This window comes from Lissotriton helveticus, chromosome 1_1 (assembly GCF_964261635.1).
Source record: "Lissotriton helveticus chromosome 1_1, aLisHel1.1, whole genome shotgun sequence".
NCBI lineage: Eukaryota > Metazoa > Chordata > Amphibia > Caudata > Salamandridae > Lissotriton > Lissotriton helveticus.
In genome coordinates, this window is record NC_136057.1 from 1304195819 (window position 1) to 1304214350 (window position 18532).

Genomic DNA, 18532 nt, shown 5'->3' on the forward strand with positions numbered 1-18532 from the left:
GTTTCTTACAGATATATCGTTACCGAAGGTAAGTAACTTGTTCATCTGAAAGAAACAGGTTAGTATTAGATTCCTTACCTTAGAATAGATACCCCAGCAATACCAACCCCGGTGGTGGGTCTGGGAACCAATACAAACCTACACCAGAAAGTCCTGGAGGACCGAACGGCCAAAGAAGCCATCCCTCCGGACTTGACTGTCCAGGCAGTAGTGCCTCGCAAAGGTGTGCAGCGAGGCCCACGTAGCCGCCTGGCAAATGTCCTGCAAAGGGACTCCCCGGCCCAGGGCTGTAGTAGCCGCCGTGGCCCGAGTGGAATGGGCCCTCAGCCCAACAGGAGGCTCCTTCCGAGCCAAAGAGTAGCATGCTTTGATGCACAGGACGACCCACCGAGAGATGGTTCGTTTCTGTACCGCCCTTCCCTTCTTCTCACCCACGTAGCCAACAAACAGTTGGTCATCCACCCGGAACTGGCGTGTGCGATCCATGTAAAATGAAAGCGCACGTTTTGGGTCCAGACGATGGAGCCGCTCTTCATCCTTTGAAGGATGCGGAGGCGGGAAGAAGGAGGGTAAGGTGATGGACTGCCCGATGTGAAAAGCAGAAACTACTTTGGGCAGGAAAGAAGGCCTAGTCCTAAGAACCACCTTGTCAGGATGGACGGACAAGAAAGGAGGTTTAACAGAAAGAGCCTGGAGCTCACTCACTCTCCTGGCAGAGGTGATGGCAACCAAGAAGGCCGTCTTTAAAGTGAGAAGACGGAGAGGACAGGAATGAAGCGGCTCAAAGGGAGCGCACATCAAGAATGTCAGAACGAGGTTCAAGTCCCACTGAGGCATCACGAACGGAACAGGAGGATACATGTGCGTGATGCCTTTCAAGAATCTCAGTACAATAGGGGACTTGAATAAGGATGGCTGATCAGGTAGCCTTAAGAAGGCGGAAAGGGCAGAAAGGTAGCCCTTGATAGTGCCCAGAGCAGAGCCCTGCTGGGCAAGAGAAAGAAGGAAGAGGAGAACCTCGGAAAGAGGGGCAGAAAGGGGATCCACAGCCTTTGCTGTGCACCATGCCACAAATCTTTTCCACCGGCAGGCGTATACCGACTTTGTGGAGGGACGCCTGGCTGCCAGAATCACATCACAGACTTCAGGAGGCAAGTCGAATGGCCTCAACTGTCGCCGCTCAATCTCCACGCATGGAGGTGGAGGCTGGACAGGTTCGGGTGGAGGACCGTCCCCTGCTGCTGCGACAGAAGGTCCTCCTGAAGGGGCAGGCGGATCGAGGGACCGACTGACATGCTGAGTAGCTCGGGATACCAGTATCTTCGAGCCCAGTCCGGAGCCACAAGGATAACTTGGGCCCGGTCGCGCCTGATCTTCTTCAGCACTCTGGGAAGAAGTGGTATAGGCGGAAAGGCGTACAACAGACCGCAGCTCCACTCGCGCCGAAAGGCGTCGCCGAGCGAGTGCCGTCTTGGAAACTCCAACGCGCAGAACTGATGACATTGCGCGTTCTCTTCTGTGGTGAATAGATCTAACCAAGGCTCTCCCCATTGCTGAAAGAGGCCGTTCGCCACGTCCGAGTTCAGACGCCATTCGTGATCCACCGAGCACCGACGGCTGAGTTCGTCTGCCCTGGCGTTCAGAGAACCTGCCAGGTGTTGAACCGTCAGAGTCACGCCCTGACGTTCCAGCCATTGCCAGAGGCGCAGAGCCTCCTGGCAAAGGGTCCACGACCCCACACCGCCCTGTTTGTTGCAGTACCACATGGCGGTGGTGTTGTCCGTGAACACCTGCACTACACTCCCGTTGACAAAGGGGAGGAATGCCTTCAGTGCTAGGCGAATCGCCCGCAGCTCCAACATGTTGATATGGAGCCGGGACTCCGCCGGAGACCAGATGCCTCTGATCTCCGCCTCTCCCAAGTGGCCACCCCAGCCCTGGAGGGACGCGTCCGTCACAACCACGTGCTCCGGTTGGGGAAGGGAGAGGGATCTGCCTCTGACCCAATCGCGGTCCGTAAGCCACCACTGCAACTGTCTCGCAGTGCCCTCCGAGATCAGGACATGGTCGGACAGGTTGCCCTGATGCTGGGCCCACTGAAACTTCAGGTCCCACTGCAGAGCCCGCATCCGCCACCCGGCGTGATGCACCAGAAGGATGCAGGAGGCCATCAGCCCCAGAAGCCGCAGCGTCAACCTGACCGAAATCCGGGACAACGGCTGAAAGATGGGAATCAGAGCCTGAATATCCCGGACCCGCCGTTCCGGAGGATAAACCCGAAACTGCGCCGAGTCGAGAACCGCTCCGATGAAAAGGAGCTTTTGAGAGGGACACAGGTGTGATTTCGCACATTGATGGAAAACCCCAGCTCGTGCAGGAGGTCTGCCGTCATCTGAAGGTGGTGGACGACTGTTTGGGGCGAGCCCGCCTTCAACAACCAGTCGTCGAGGTAGGGGAAGACTGAAACCCCTAACCGGCGCAGATGAGCTGCGACCACCGCCATCACTTTCGTGAACACCCGTGGGGCGCTGGTAAGGCCGAATGGGAGCACGATAAACTGAAAGTGCTCGTGGCCTACCGTGAACCGCAGGTAACGCCGGTGGGCCGGCAGGACGGGGATGTGAAAATACGCATCCTGCAAGTCCAACGCTACCATCCAGTCTTGTGGGTCTAGAGCAGCCAAGACCTGAGCCAAAGTCAACATCTTGAACTTCTCCTTCCGGAGGAAGCCGTTGACGTCCCGTAGGTCCAAGATAAGACGAAGGCCCCCTTTGTCCTTCTTGGGCACCAGAAAGTAGTGGGAGTAGCAACCACACCCTACTTCTGGCCCAGGAACGCGCTCGATGGCCCCCTTGGCCAAGAGGGCCGTAACTTCCTCCTGCAGAAGTGTCAAGTGGTCCCCCGACACACGGTGGTTCTGCGGTGGCATGGCTGGAGGAGTGGACTCGAAGGGGAGGGAGTAGCCCCTTCGGACGAGCTGCAGCACCCACCTGTCCGATGTAATCGTGCGCCAGTGGGAGTGGTGATGACGAACCCTGCCACCCACTGGCGTCACATGGGCCCGAAAGCTCGGACTAGGAAGATTTGGAGGCTGCAGCGGAGGGAGGTGTGGACTGACCTCGCCGCTGCCCTCTACCGCCTGGGGAGCGGTCTGCGGTGCGTGGCTGGCAGCACGCGTGGGACCGCCCCTTCCTTGGCCACGAAAGGGGCGAAACGAACCCTGCTGCTGGCGCTGGGTCGAAAGACCCAAGGACTTGGCCGTGACCCTGGAGTCCTTGAAGCGCTCAAGCGCGTTGTCCGCCTTGTCACCGAACAGGCGACTGCCATCGAAAGGCATGTCCATGAGGGCAGTCTGGACATCCGGCGAGAAGTTGGCGCATCTCAGCCAAGCATGGCGACGAATCGCCACCGTCGTGGACATAGCCCGTCCCAGCGAGTCGGTCGTGTCAAGACCACACCTAATCGAATACCTCGCCGCGTCCCGGCCTTCAACCAAGGCCTGGTTGAGCTTGTCCCGCACCTCCTGCGGGCACTGCGGCAGACACTCCGCGACCGTGTCCCACAGAGAGTGGGTGTAGCGGCCCAAGAGGCATGCGGTATTACAAGACCGCAGTCCAGCACTCAAAGACGAAAAGACCTTCTTGCCAAATTGGTCATATCGCTTCGATTCCCGATCGGGCGGAGCCGACGGGAATGCGGACTGGGAAGTGGAGGCCTGGATCACCAGACTCTCCGGGGAGGGATGGGTGGAAAGGAAGGCAGGGTCGTCCGAACACGGACGGTGACGCCTGGCAACGTTCCGGTCAACCGGTGCACCGGAAGCGGGCCTGGACCAGGTGCCCAAAAGGACATCCGTCAGGGCCTCATTAAATGGCAGCAGAGGCTCCTGTGGGCACGACTGCGGTTTAAATACTTCGGTGAGGATGTTAGGTTTCACCTTAGCGACAGGGAGCTCAAGGCGCAAAGCCTTGGCAGCCCTCATCAGGACCACCGAATAGGCAGCCCCCGCCTCCGACGCCACAGGGGAAGGCGAGACAAACCCAGGGTTGGGCGACTCGTCCAGACCACTGGCCTCACCTAAGTCACCTACCCAGTCCACGTCATACTGGCAGGCTCGGGACAAAGGGTCCTCAGACCCCTCCCAACCCTCTCCATATTCGTCCTCATCGCCATAGGACGAGTCGACGATGTAAACCGGCTCCTCGGAGCCAATGGGCCCCAACGGCGCCGGACTCGGCATCGGACGACGCCGGTCCGACTCCGCGTCAGGAGTCAGAGAGGGATCGGGGGTGGCGCCGCGTGGCGCCGGGGACCCGACGCCGGCCGGAACCGACGGCGGAGTCACGGCGCCGCGCGGAGGCGGCACCACGGGTTGCCCCAATGGAATCGGCGCCGGGGAGGCCGGTGGACCAGCCGGCGACGACCGTGAAGGGCCCAGCGGCTCCGGGGCCGGAGCACTCGGCGGCGTCGGGGCAGGTGCACCCGAACCGCTCGGGCTCCCAGACGGGACCGCAGGCGCCGTAGGCCCCGCCGGAGGAGACATCGCCCTCATAGCCATGAGGAACGCCTCAATCTCCTCGCGCGACGCGCCTTCCCCAGGGACCGACAGGTATGGGGCAGATGGCGACCGCCGCGGGGGTGGGGCCACCCGAACCCCCGGCCGCATCACGCGGGCGTCGGGGGGAGTCGGGGGTACGATGATGACGCCCCGACCTCTTGTGACGCTTACCTGATGAACCGGAGGAATGGTGGCGACTCCCGGAGCGCTCATGGCGGCTCCGCGATCGCTCCCTCGACCGCTCCCTCGACCTCCGACCGGACCGGGACCGCTCTCGACGCGGGGCCGACACTCGGAGTTCGAGCAGCTTGCGGGACCGCTCCCGTCTAGCTTTACCTGTCAAGGCCCGGCAGTCGACGCAAGACTCGACGTCGTGGTCCGCGCCCAGACACCGGAGGCAGAGTCGATGGTGGTCGGTGACCGACATCATTCGGTCGCACCCGTCGCAACTCTTAAACCCGGGCATCCTACCGGCACCTTGAAGAAGAGTTAAAGTTAACAAAACTAGGTCAAAAGACCGGAGTACTGCTCTTCGGATCTGCGCTAACTGGCGCGGAAAAAAGAAGAACTGACGTCAGCGCGCGGAGGCGGCGTCTATATACTCCAGCGACGTCATCACTGCGCACGACACCGACGACGCGGAGCCGCAGGGGACGCCTGCAGACGACGCCTACCGACGCGCAGGGGTACTGCTACGCAAAAGTTTCCGGATCCAGACTGACGCCTGGGGATATTCTAAGGTAAGGAATCTAATACTAACCTGTTTCTTACAGATTGGGCTTATCAAACAATTCCACTTATTTGATAATACGTTGATCACTCCTTGGCTCAATATACACTCACTCTTGCCCTGGATGGGCTGATCATATGGCCAATGGTAATCTTTTTTGCCTAAGCTTCTGATATGATCGCAGTCACTCATGCATACCAGTACATACAATGAATCCAGAATCACATATTTTACAGAGAGAACTAAAGGTGTACGGCCGTCTCCTCACCACTATTGAGGCCTCCCGGCCTCTTAGTTTGATTTTCAATGATGTACCATGATTCTAATCTGCGTAACTGTAATAGTATGTTCCCTCCTCTCACATTTAAGGGCACTTGGTCCATACAAAAGAAGTTCAAGAGATCCCTATTGCTACAGTGGAATATCCCAAAATGCCTCGCCACCGGATACGATGGATCTTTGTTCTGTATGGCCCTGAGGTGTTCCAAAATTCTTATTTTAGTGGGATGAATCGTGCTTCCAATGTATGTAACGCAAGCCACACAGACATACCAAACAGTACACGGTGTGGCTTGTATTACAGTTCATCAGGCTCTTGATCTTCCTTGGTATTTTTGCATTTTTGTGCAGAGAGCTTTGGACATGATAGATCCGCGTGGTGTCCGTCACCAGGCTCGAGAAGCACCCGATCGCGAGTGCAAGAGAATCAATGACGGACAAGTGAGCTTGATATATATATATACTTTGGTATGGACCTCGAGTCAGCCTTGAAAATGGGTTGCGTGGGGCACAACGGACTTTGCATTTGAAGCAACCGGGACAAAACAGGCTTCGAAATTGTTGCCCAATGGAGGGTTGAAAAAATATGAAAAAGGTGAACCACAAAGACCATAAGACACAGCGCGCCAGGGAAAGGCGGGGACAAAACTATATTTGAAGCACAAGCAATGTGGTTTCACAAGAATCAGAAGTCACGGCGTACCTTTGAGAAAGTTCAAGTGTGAACGAAACATGTCAGGACTACCGCCGGTTTGAATAAAGAATGCAAGCTCCGTTGCAGGTGTGCGGCTGATTTCTTCTACTTGGAGGATGTTTTTGGTAATATATATATATATATATATATATATATATATAATAGAAAGAAAGATACATAGATGTTTTCACATATACGATTGTGTTTCCGGGGTCCTGCGCATGGGCGGGAATATTCTAGTGCTTAAGACTATTGATGAGGATCCCCTGGAAGAGAATGGGCAATGGCAACACAAAATAGGAAGCTTCCTTAAATGCCCTTTAAAAGTCAGCTGTGAAAACACGTACAGATGACTTTTAAAGGGTCTTTCAGGAAGCTTTCCGACTTTGCCATGTGTGAGGTCGCAGAGGCCAGAGGCCGGCTGTAAACACAGAAGATGGCTGCAGGAGCATACGTATTCACTACGTATGCTGCTGCGGTCATCTTCTGTGTTTACTGTCGGCATCACTGGCAATGTAAAAATGGCATGGCAAGGTCTGTGCGCTGCCAATGAAGGCCTGCCGGGTTGCTGGCGGCCCGCGGGTCATACAAGTACCACCGATCTACATGGTCTGAAAAGCTTCTTTTTAGAGCCTTTCATTTTGGTAAATGAAGGAAATCACAATACCTCTATTCCAGAGACAGAAAGAGATGAAAACCTAGTCAATATTAGAGAGAGAAATACTGAGCAGAGCTCAGGGAGACCCCCCACAAGACGTGCGGTTGGAAATCTGAGGTATGGTTGCTCTGCTGGGGATTGTGATCTCAGGGCTGGCGTCTCATTTGGCTGACTTTTAGACCTTATAATAATGGTAATGTGTTACCAAAGTATGATGCATTTGTATTGGTTTTCATGACGTTTTTTCTTTTATACTGCTATATTTGTATTACTGCGAGACGCCCACCATGACGACGGGGAAGATTCAAGCATGTGAATCTATGAAATATTCAATGCTGGAGAAACTCAATTATTGTCAAGCTAGCAGAGTCTGAAGATGCACTAGTCATCTGATTAGACACCTTTACAAAACTCTTCAGCAAAATATTGCCTCCTATTTTTGGCAGATCCTCTGTGAAGCGCTGGATGTTCTCCAACAAAGAACGGTCATACCTGCCCTGAAAAGCAGAGGCTCCAGCTGCTTTTAGAATAGTCACAGATGTGTTGCATTTTTTTTCTGCCAAGTAGATCTAACCTCTTGCTTTTCAGTTTGGTGGCACAGGGGTCTTCAAAGACGAGGCATGTTGCTTTAATGCAGACACTATCAAAGAACCTTAGTTGGGAGCCAGACAAAGAAAGCTGGATCCTGATCTGAAGGTCTGTAATTCATCATTCTGTGGACCACAATACTGGATGTTGGAGGAGTGAGAATATTCGATTGGGCCAATTTTCGTTACCAGACATCACTGGTAAGAGGAAAAACAGGAACAATATATTGGAGCTTGGACATACCTCTTGAAAAAACATCATGAACGACCGCAAGGTCGTTGACATGAGATTATGGAAGGAGTCTGCTGTTGAGGTTAAAGTACAAGAGGTAAATGTGGAATTTGTGTCTGTTCCATCAAAATCCCTTTTTGGAGAAGATTAATGGATATCTATTCCTCCCTCTCTTGGCTGGAGAAGTACGGCTATGTAACCACTTTAAAAGTCTTGGAGCAGCTTTAGATGTCTGTAAAAGAGAAGGAGCAAGTGGAGGTTGCACTGGACCTGCAACTACATTCAGCTGCACTGACAGTCTCAGGTGAATGTGTATGTAATGTACGCTTGCTGTGGTAAACAGCGGGCATATCAAAATACTAATGTGTGCGCAGACTGCGAACAAATTAACCGCATCGATGCGGCGCATTTTCCCGCTGTGCGCTAAGAAATGCAGAATCCCGCGGTTCATGACGAGCTGAGCTCATCATGAGCGTACAAGAGGTGTACTTCATGACGAGCTGAGCTCGTCATGAGCGTTGAAGGGGTTAAGTAATCCTTGTGTTGATTGCAGGACTTGCAGATGGAGAGGATTCTACAGTGAATCCTTTGAAGGGATGAATAGCACTGCATGTGCTGGTGTCGGTAGAGAGGTTACTGGTAGGGGAGAGTTGGACCGCTGCTGTGCTGGCAACAAAATGTCATGAACTGACGCTTAAGATCCGTGATACAACATGGAACATAATGTAGGTATGCATAAGGTGCCCTTTCAAATGGTGTTGTGTCAAACAGTGAAATGTCGAGTGCCTTGACATCTAGGGTACTGACAGCAGCATGTGCTTTAATATTTTTCTGTACTTCTAAATTGAGTAATGAGTCCCCTTTGACACTGAGACTGACACCACTGTCGCTTTTGCAAGCTAACAGGTTGCAACGGTACCTGTGTTCGATGTTGGTATGGTCAACGTGAGCTGGGAAAGTTGGGAATGGCACAAGGGATGGTGGCTCCATGGACTCTTATCTCTAGAGCTCCTTCTGTGAGTGTTTAGGAGGACCAGGCTCCCAACATGAGGGTGGAGCCAACGCCCCTCTCTAATGATGCTCACACAATTGTCTGGTGACAGTTGTGCTCTCAACCCAGACCATAACACAGTGGATGAGAAATTATAGAACTCACCTTGCTCAGGATTATTTCTGGTGCTAAGTACTCTGGGGTCCCGCACAACGTCCAGGTCCTACCCTTCACTCGTTTGGCAAAACCAAAATCTGTCACCTGAAAACACATAGAAAAGAAAATGTGTCTGGAATCACCTGTTGGAGTAGGAGAATGAAACCCAACTGGAACACTAAGACAACAATTATCAGAGGTGCTTCTAAACAAAAGATACAATTGTGTTACTCAATCTCTTGTTCACTTCATCAAGGATAGTCTGTCTATGTGCTTCTCTCGTTTCATACTGGGATGCATTGAAACAAACTACTTACCTGCAACATTAGCTTTCCAGAGTGAAGCGCCTCTCGATTCACGTGCTGTATATAGCCATCATCTAGTGGGTATGTGTTGAATTATCTTTAAAATATTAAAGTTCTATCTTTGGATACTGACTGGTCTTAGGTGGAGTCAATATGATTCCCTCTGAGGTTGACTGTAAACCCACAATGCTACACTAAGCAAATATAATGTTTAGCTTATTTTTCCCTTTTTTTAAAATATATTTTGTTTTTCAGCAACTCTGCTGGTCTCTTTTTTCCTTGCTGGGTGTGCCCTAAGCTTTAACTGAACAGGTTTATTAACTAATGAATAACCGGGTAGGAGAGTTCATTCAATCCAGCTTAGTACTGCAGTTTCAGTAACCGGTGATCATCGAACTTGTGTTACATATGCTACAAAACGTTTTTGTTTTCCTTTGGTGTACAACTTCTCTTATTTCATCAACAGTGTGAATTTCACTTTTAGAAACAAATTACTCAGATTTTAGAAAAATTAAGGGATGCGAATTAATTGGTTTACAGGAAAACTGCAAATAACTTAATATCAAATTAGTGTTTGCTCTTGTAATCTTATTAACAATAACTAATTGTTCTTTTAGCGTGACAGTCCGTAACCAAAATGATGCAGTGACTGTTAAAACTTTTTTCAAAGTAAGGTGCCTTAATGTCACGCAATGCCTTGGCTCGAAAGGCAGTTTCAGTAAGACCTGTCCACATTAACATTAGATTCCACTTAGAAGCTGGATTAGGAGGTGGATTTGTATTTGGAGCACACAGCTTATTTGTGCCCTATGTAAAGCTTTTAATCACTGAACTTGGATAAATATCTTTTAGCCTGCAACATTTGCCGATAGCTGTACCTTTAGAGATATACTGCTTAGCTTGCTAAACTCATGATAAATTGCACTCATTCTTGTACGTTACTCCGCCACCATTTAAAATAGCATATCGTTATTTTAAAGTAACATGTTATTTGCAGACGGCGTTCTGGAATGCACTATTAATGTTTTTGCTAATTAATATGTCTAAACTCAAATTCTAAGCGTCATGTCAGATGATACATCTCCCCTTGAGCATGCTTTTTTAACACAGCGTTTAAGACGTGTGCCATGGTTGCTTTGTCTCATGTCTAGCAATACGAATCACGGTCATATTTGACGAACTACATCCGATCCTATTTTCGTGCACTTGAATAAATCGCTCCTCCGCTGTTAAGGCTTGCAGTTCAGTAATTCTACGAAGGCAACTGATAGCAACCAGCAAGGCCACCATAGATAAAAGGAATAGCAATGGGCAAGAGGAGAGGATGTAGCCTTACGGCTAGAGTGGTCGATTTAGAAGCTGGGGAACCGGGTTCGTGTATCGGCAACGGCGCTCGACATCCTGTGATTCTGGGCAAATCACTTAATCTCCCCATGCCTAACAAAAATGAATGTGTCCATCTGTAACGAAACTGGTGCTCTTGTAAAGCGCTCTGCTACCCGATTTCTCTGGTCTAGTTTGCGCTATATAAAACTCTAAAAATAAAATAAAAATAAGAGAGTAGAGGCACAAATGGCAGCACCTTGAACTGGGTCAGAACAATGCTGAGGTCCCATGAACAGACTGGTAGCATTTTCAGAAGGATAACTCTTAAGCTTTCAATAAGGGCTCTAACAAATGGTATCTTTAATAAAGAATGTGAAACTGTTCTCCATTTTGGAAGTAAGCAGGCACAGCGGTTAAATGTACCCTTATGAACCCTTAACGAAGAGTACACAAAATTTGCCTTTTATAGTTTGAACAAGCAACAGATGTCGTTTTGCACAAAGGTCTGCAAGGGCTGATTGTTAAGACTGGACTAGTCGCGGACAAATCTTTTCTATTTGGCTGGGAGACATGCTCTTGTAAGGGGCTTTAAGAATTAGTATGTGCCCGTCACGAAGCTGCAAGGCACCCGAAGAACAATAGTTACTTACCTGTAATCTGTGGTTCTCCAGTATTGGTGTTTTTCATAGATTCACATGCCTGAATCATTCCCCGTCGTCGGAGTGGGAGTCCCACGGTACATAAAAAAGCAATAATTTGTATATAAGAAACCAAAACCCTTGGTAATAACCAACCAGGAAGTAAAGTAGCCCTAAGCTACAGTGTAAAAAACTTCCACACTCATGACTATCCTAGTCATTTTGTATAGACCAAATTGCAGCCAATCAGGCGCCAGCATCCACAAGAATGTTCTCCCCAGAGACTCAGGCTCTCAGATTTTCTCGCACAGGAGTGAAATAATAATATCACCTGAGGAGCCTCTGAGGGGAGGTGGGCGGGTGCATGTGAATCTATGAAAGACACCAATACTGGAGAACCACAGATTACAGGTAAGTAACTATTGTTCTTCTCCAGTATTGGGGTGTCTTTCATAGATTCACATGCCTGAATCAGAGTAAATAGCAGTACACACCATCCTGCTCCTAGACGCTTTTTGCATCGCAATGCATATGTAAATTTTGCAAACAATATCACATGAAAACAAATGCGTCTAGAAGAGCATAGAGGAGGAGGGAGAACAGAGGCTCACCTTATTTAAAAAGATTACGAAGCACTGCTTGTCCCACTGAAGTATCAGCATTGCTGGCAGCATCCAAGCAATAGTGCTTGGGGAAGGTGTGCGCGCTGGACCAGGTTGCCACTCTGCAGATATGATGGAGGCACTCCAGCGAAGAGGGCTGTTGAGGAGAACACCACCTTCGTAGAATGCGCTCTCGGCAATGATTGCAATGGCCTTCCTGCTTGCTGGTGACAGAGACTGATTGCTGAGGACACCCAGCGGGCTATGGTCTCTTTAGATACAGCGTATCCTTGACGTATCCTTCCATATGCTACAAAGAGCTGATCTGTCTTACGTAATGTAGCAGTTAGTTGAAGATAAAATTTCAGACATCTCCTGATGTCCAGTGAACGTAAGGCCTTCTCCGCTCTCGTTTGTGGATTAGGAAAGAATGTTTTTAAAAGCACTGGCTCATTAAGATGAAAGTCAGATGGGACTTTAGGCATGTAGCTTGGATTGGTACGCAGTACCACAGAATTTGAAGTGAACTGTAAAAACTGAGATTTGAAGGTGAATGCTTGAATGTCACTGACTCTACGTGCCGATGTCAAGGCTAGAAGGAGAGAAACCTTCCAGGAAAGGAACTTGAGATCCACCTTATGAATAGGTTCAAAGGGGTGGCGCATGAGTTGGGAGAGTACCACATTAAAGTACGAGGAAGGAGGTGGACACCGAACAGGCGGGAACATTCGAAATAGGCCTTTGAAGAACTGTTGAATTATCCTAGTGGAATACAGAGAATTGGTGCCAACTTGACGGAATCTGGAAATGGCTGCCAAAAACACTTTCAGTGTGGCATGCGACAAACCCGACTTAGCCAGGTGAAGAAAGAGCGGTAAGATCTGTTCTGGTTTCGCATGGAGTGGATGTAAATTAGCCGTGAGACACCAAGCGCAAAACCTTTTCCATTTAAGTTTATATGTCTTAATAGTAGCAGGCGCTCGAGCATTGGCTAAAACCTCTTTACAATCCTCTGGGATATCTAGATGGGCGAATTCAACGTGTTGAGGAGCCAAGCTGCTAATTTCAATGAAGCTGGGTCCGGATGACAAATTTGACCCCTGTGCATTGTTAGAAGATTTGGTAGTGGTTGAAATTGTATGGGATTGCATTCCGAGAGAAGTAGAAGCTCAGTGAACCAATACTGGCGAGGCCACCTGAGCGCGATGAGGATGAGGCGGCATGGTTGCGGTTTCATTTTCCGGATGACCCTGGGAACCAAAGGAATCGTCTGAATATTGCGAATTCTGGCTGGGTTGGGAAAGGCCAGAGCCCTTGGAGTATCTAAAGTGGCTCTGAGATAGTTTTGAGTGTTGGAAGGTTGAAGATGCGATTTCAACACATTGACTGTGAGCCCCAGTTGGTGCAGTAACTGCAGTGTCCTGTCAGTGTGTTGGAGACACTATGGGCACGTACTGGCTTTGATGAGCCAGTCGTTCAAGTAGGGGAAAACATGAATGTGTTGTCTTGTGTGAGCAGCGACTACTGCCAGACGCTTTTAAAAGATTCTGGGAGCAGTGGTGACTCCGAATGGGAGTACTTTGAACTGGTAGTGATGGCCTGTTACCACAAATCTGAGAAATTTGTGATGATTTAGATGTATCGGAATATGGAAATAGGCGTCCTTTAAGTCTAGGGCAGACAGAAAGTCGCCCTTTTGTAGGAGTGGGAGCACTTGTTGAAGTGTTAAAGTGTGAAAATGGTCTGACTATGTAAAGATATAATTCTCTGAGGTTTAAAGTTAAAATAGGTTTGAGAGAACCGTCCTTTTTGGGTATGAGGAAGGAGTATACGCCCGACTCGTGAGTGGTATGGGCTCTAAAGCTCCTTTCAGAAGGAGAGACTGAACCTCTTGTTTGTGGAGGTGTCAGTTTGTGTGTACGTAGAGGAATGTTTGGAGGATTGTTGGTAAACTCCAGCAAATAACCAGAATGGATAATTTCCAGTACCCCTTTGTCTATAGTTATTTACTGCAGACAGCTAGGAATTGGGAAAGACGCTCCCGACAGGTGTTAAATGGTCGGGAGGAGTGTAGTCAAGTCACTGTTTGGTATTGGAGGGGGAGGCGCGTGTGTTAGAGCCTCTACCTCTACCCTTGTTGCCTCTGTAACCCCTTCTGTAGAAACCCTTAGAGGCAGAGGGTTGGTTGTTGCCTTTGTAGCTTGTTGCAGCAGTGTATGAGGAGGTGTTTTTGAACCCTCTGAGATATAAGGAGCACGAAAGGAACCACGGGGAGAGGGTGACTGAAGGGCTCCCATAGATTTCGCCACCTCTGTGTCCTTCTTCATCTTTTCTTTTCTAATGATGAGTCTACTACAGGGCCAAAGAGGTGTTGTTTGTCAAATGGTGTGTTCAGAATGGAAGCCTTAACCTCTGGTTTGAACCCAGAAATACGAAGCCAAGCATGCCTTCTTAAGAGAACGCTGGTGTTAACTGCTCTAGCCGCAGTGTCAGCAGCATCTAACGCGCACCTGAAGGAATTGTTTGAGATGAGCTGTCCCTCCTGCACTAGGTCTTGAGCTTTGGAATTGTGCTCATCAGGCAGAAATTGGAGCAACTGCTCCATTTCATCTCAATGCGCCCTATTGTACCTAGCTAAAAGTGCTTGGGTATTGGAAATGAGGCAAAAGTTTGGAACTCTGATGGCTATTCCTTTTCCAGAGTCATCTATCAACTTAAACTCTTTGTCTAGGGTTGGAGCATCCCCGACGTTTGAGAATTGACCCTCTTACGTGCATTAGACGAGACTAGAGAATTTAATGTTAACTGCCCCTTGATGTAAGTTGGGTCTGATGGTGCAGATTTATGTGTTTTGTCTACCCTGGGGGTTAGGATACGTGCCCGCACAAGATCATTACAAATGTCATCCAAATGTCTACGCATACCCTTGAGCACTGGGAGTGTGTGTGAGGATTTTTGTGAACTGCTAAGAATTTCGAAAAGGAAATATTCTTCTAGGGATTCCTTATGTAACTGGACCCCATGTAATTAGCAGCTCTGCTTAATAATTCTATGCATCCTGCACTGTCATCTGTTTGGAAAAAGGCTTAGTAAGGTACAGATCAAGCTCGATTCTTGTGGGCGAAGGTGTGTCAATCTCTCCAGGGGTCTGTAGGTGTTGGATCATTGTCCCCAGCCCCATCCCCATCATCCTGATCATCAGGTGTATATGGTGGTGGTGAGTCAGCAGGTGAAATTAGTAATGGTTGAGACTCAGGAGAAGGAGGAGATGGAGGAGGAGAAGGGTTAGTACCCACATTATTCCTTTTTTAAAGGGATGTGGTAAACTTCTTCTGTCTCTGGTATACATTTTAGTGGCACTTTGGTGGTAATATGTCCAGTTGTTGGATGAATGTAGAGTTCTCTCTGTTTCGAATCTGGTTTCAAAGGTGGAACATCGAAACGGAGCTTCTTTGCTGGAATCTGTGCCTCCGCCTGTTTCGGTGCAGAAGGTTTCGGTGACGGTGTTTTGGATGCAGAGGGTTTTGGATCCAAAGACGTTTTTGGCGTAGAAGGGGGTTGGGCTGAGCCTGACTTTCGCTTCGATCCCAAAGATTTTGGCTCGTGCAGGATTTCAAGTGACTCAGTTCGGAGCCGGAAGGCTTTGGGGTGTGTTTTGGTGGCGGGCGGGGGGTTGGAAACATGTTCTCAGTGCTGACCGTGGCCCTCAGGCGGAGGTTGGACCGGAGCCTTCTTCTTAGGCCTAGGTGGACTTTGGGACAAGGGAGGATCAGTGCTCATGGTATGTTGCTCTTGAAGGATGTCTTCATCCCCATCGGAGCCGATTCCTAAACAGAGATGGGATCCTGTTCTTCAGCTCCTATGGCTTCTCAGATTTCCTCTTCCGAATCTTCTCTGAAGAGGTCCGGAATGGAACCTGGGTGTTGGCTCTGCATGTCGCGACGTCTAGCCTGACGATCGCAAAACGTCTTCTCCTATCAGAAAGCCTGTCGCAATCCTCCTCTTTGTGCTCCGGTGGCAAGCACAAGTTGCGCACTGAGTGAGTTGGTACGCGGGAATTTCCTACGGCACTGAGGGCAGAATATAAATGGAGTCTGTTCCATCTACTGCGAAGCGGCCCGAAGCGGGTAAGCACAGTGGCCTTCCACTAGCTAGCCGATCAAAAGAGAGATTTTCAGTAAATATGATACACTGAGAATGAAAATACGCGATCAAAAACAATACCGTCAAGGGTGAGTGTACTGCGCACTGAGGAGAAACAGTGTCGAACCAGAGTGCATCAATTCAACGTCCGAACCCAATGGCGGAAAAAAACAATCCAGTCGATGCCCATACGCACTATCACCGTAAGGAGGAGTCACCTACCTTGGGACTGGAAAGACTTCTTCGAAGAAAAACAACTTGCAAACATCCAGACCCAGCACTAGATGCAAGGAGTATGCAAAGCATGTGATCTACAGCTCACATGCCTCGAACATAGACATTTCCTAGTGACAAATATCACATTGGTCCAAAAATCCAAATAATAAAATACATAAATTAGATGTTAATAATTTTTTGGTATAAACAGGCAGGCAACGGGTAGGCAGGTGTGTCAGTGAGGAATCCAAAGGCAGATACTATATCCACAAGAAAAAGCATTACAGAAGGTAAGTAACTTGTTCTTCTGATGGATACATCTGCCTGTGGATTCCTCACCTTTTGAAATGAATCCCCAAGCAGTCCGACTCCTGGTGGAGCCTTGCAGATGTCTACAACAGGGACACCTCTAGCTAAAGCCGAAGACGACTTAGCTCTGGTGGAATGAGAGTGAATACCTTCAGGTGGCTCCTTCTTGGCCAAGGCGTGTCCTTCAACTTGCCCACATATCTGAAGAAAAGTTGGTCTTCCAACCTGAAGTCCTTTGTCTTGTCCAGGTAGAAGCTGATCGCCCTCTTAGGGTCCAGGCGGTGAAGTCTCTCCTACTTAGATAGGAGAGGGGGAGGATAGAAAGTGGGTAAAGTGATAGAATGCCCTAGATCGAAGGGAGTGACCACCTTAAGCAGGAAAGCAGCTCTGGTCCTAAGAACCATCTAATCCGCATGAAATGAGGTGAATGGAGGCTTGGAGCTAAGAGCTTGCAGCTCACTCACCCTCCAAGCCGAAGTGATTGCAATCAGAAATATAGTCTTAAACGCTAAGAACATCAAGGGACAACTATGCAATGGTTCAAATGGAGACCCCATCAAGAAAGTGTGAACCAAAATCAAATCCCACTGAGGCATGATAAAGGGAGTGGGAGGAAACCTATTGGTAAGACACTTAATGAATCTCATAACTATGTGAGATTTAAATACAGAGGGTTGGTCTGATAAAAACAGAAAAGGCAGACAAGTAGCATTTATTAGTAGCTACTACACAACCCTGTTGAGCCAATGAAAGAGAGAATTTCAGAATATCAGACAAATGGCTTGTAAAGGATCAATCGATTTTCCTCCACACCACTTTCAAAACTTAGCCCACCTACCAGAATAGATAGATTTGGCTGAGTGTCTTCTGACCGATATAATAACATCCACCACAACCGGCGGGAGAGAGAAAGAGCTCAGGTTGCCCCGTTCAATTTCCAGGCATGAAGGTGCAGGCTCTGGAGGTGGGGGTGTAGAACCTTCCCCTGCGAAAGGAGGTCTGCCCTAGGAGGGAGACGGAGCGTAGGGTGCAATGAGAGGTACATGAGGTCTGTGTACCACACCCTTCTTGGCCAATCTGAAAAATCAATATGAATTGGGCCTGGTCTAGGCAAATCTTCCTCAGAATGCGAGGAATCAAGGGTATGGGAGGAAACGCATACAGAAGCGGTGAGCCCCAATCTGACTGAAATGCTTCCCCCGACGCTACCCGCATCGGATACTGGAGATTGCATAACGACAGGCAGGGTGCGTTATCATGACTGGCAAACCGGTCCAACCCAGGAACCCCCCCACACCCTGAAAATGTGATGGACCACCTCTGGATGGAGACACCACTCATGATCGGCCGAGTACTGCAGACTGAGACTGTCTGCACGCACATTTAGCACTCCGGCCAGATGATTTGCAATCACGCAAATCTGATTGTCCTGAGCCCAGAGTCAGAGAACCTCTCTGCAGAGACAATAAGACCCCACTCCTCCCTGTTTTTTGATGTACCATGCCGCGGTAGTGTTGTCCGTCAGGACCTGCATCGACTGACCACCAAGGGAAGGAAGAACGGCCTTGAGAGCCAAACGTATAGCCTGCAATTCCAGAAGATTGATGTACAACAATATTTCCTCTAGAGACCAAAAGGTATTTGACCTCCACATCCCCCAGATGAGCTCCCCACCCTACAGTGCAGGCATCTAAAACAGCTTCCCTTGAGTCAGGTTGTCCGAAACACTCCACCATAACAGCTCAGCTGCAGTGTCTCTGGAGATTATGACCACCTATTTGAGATCTCCGTTGTGTTGAAACCACTGCCTGCGGAGGCACCACTGGAGGGCCCTCATGTGCCAGTGTGCATGATTGACCAACAGTAAGCTGGAAGCAGACAAACCGAGCAGGCGCAAGATCTTCAGGTCTGGAACAACGGCTCCATTGTGAAAAAGTGGAATTAGCATGGATGTCTTGAATCCTCTGCAGAGGCGGGAAGGCACCTCTCACAGTAGTGTCCAGTACTGCCCCTATGAACAGGTTGAGCTGAGAGGGCACCAGGTGAGTTTTGGGTATGTTTATGGAAAAACCCAAGTTGGACAACAGATGCGTTGTTACTTGTAAATG

The 18532-nt window shown here is 49.3% G+C and overlaps 1 protein-coding gene across 5 annotated transcripts in view; it reads right to left on the reverse strand.

Annotated features, from left to right (window-relative positions):
- The window catches only part of PRKACA (protein kinase cAMP-activated catalytic subunit alpha), a 777054-nt gene that overhangs the window by 83920 nt on the left and 674602 nt on the right, over positions 1 to 18532 (reverse strand). For all 5 annotated transcript variants that reach the window (XM_078681383.1, XM_078681393.1, XM_078681402.1 and 2 more), the window contains one exon: positions 8895 to 8990. In XM_078681383.1, coding sequence (XP_078537509.1) covers positions 8895 to 8990 — 96 coding nt within the window. The remainder of the gene's footprint in view (positions 1 to 8894; positions 8991 to 18532) is intronic.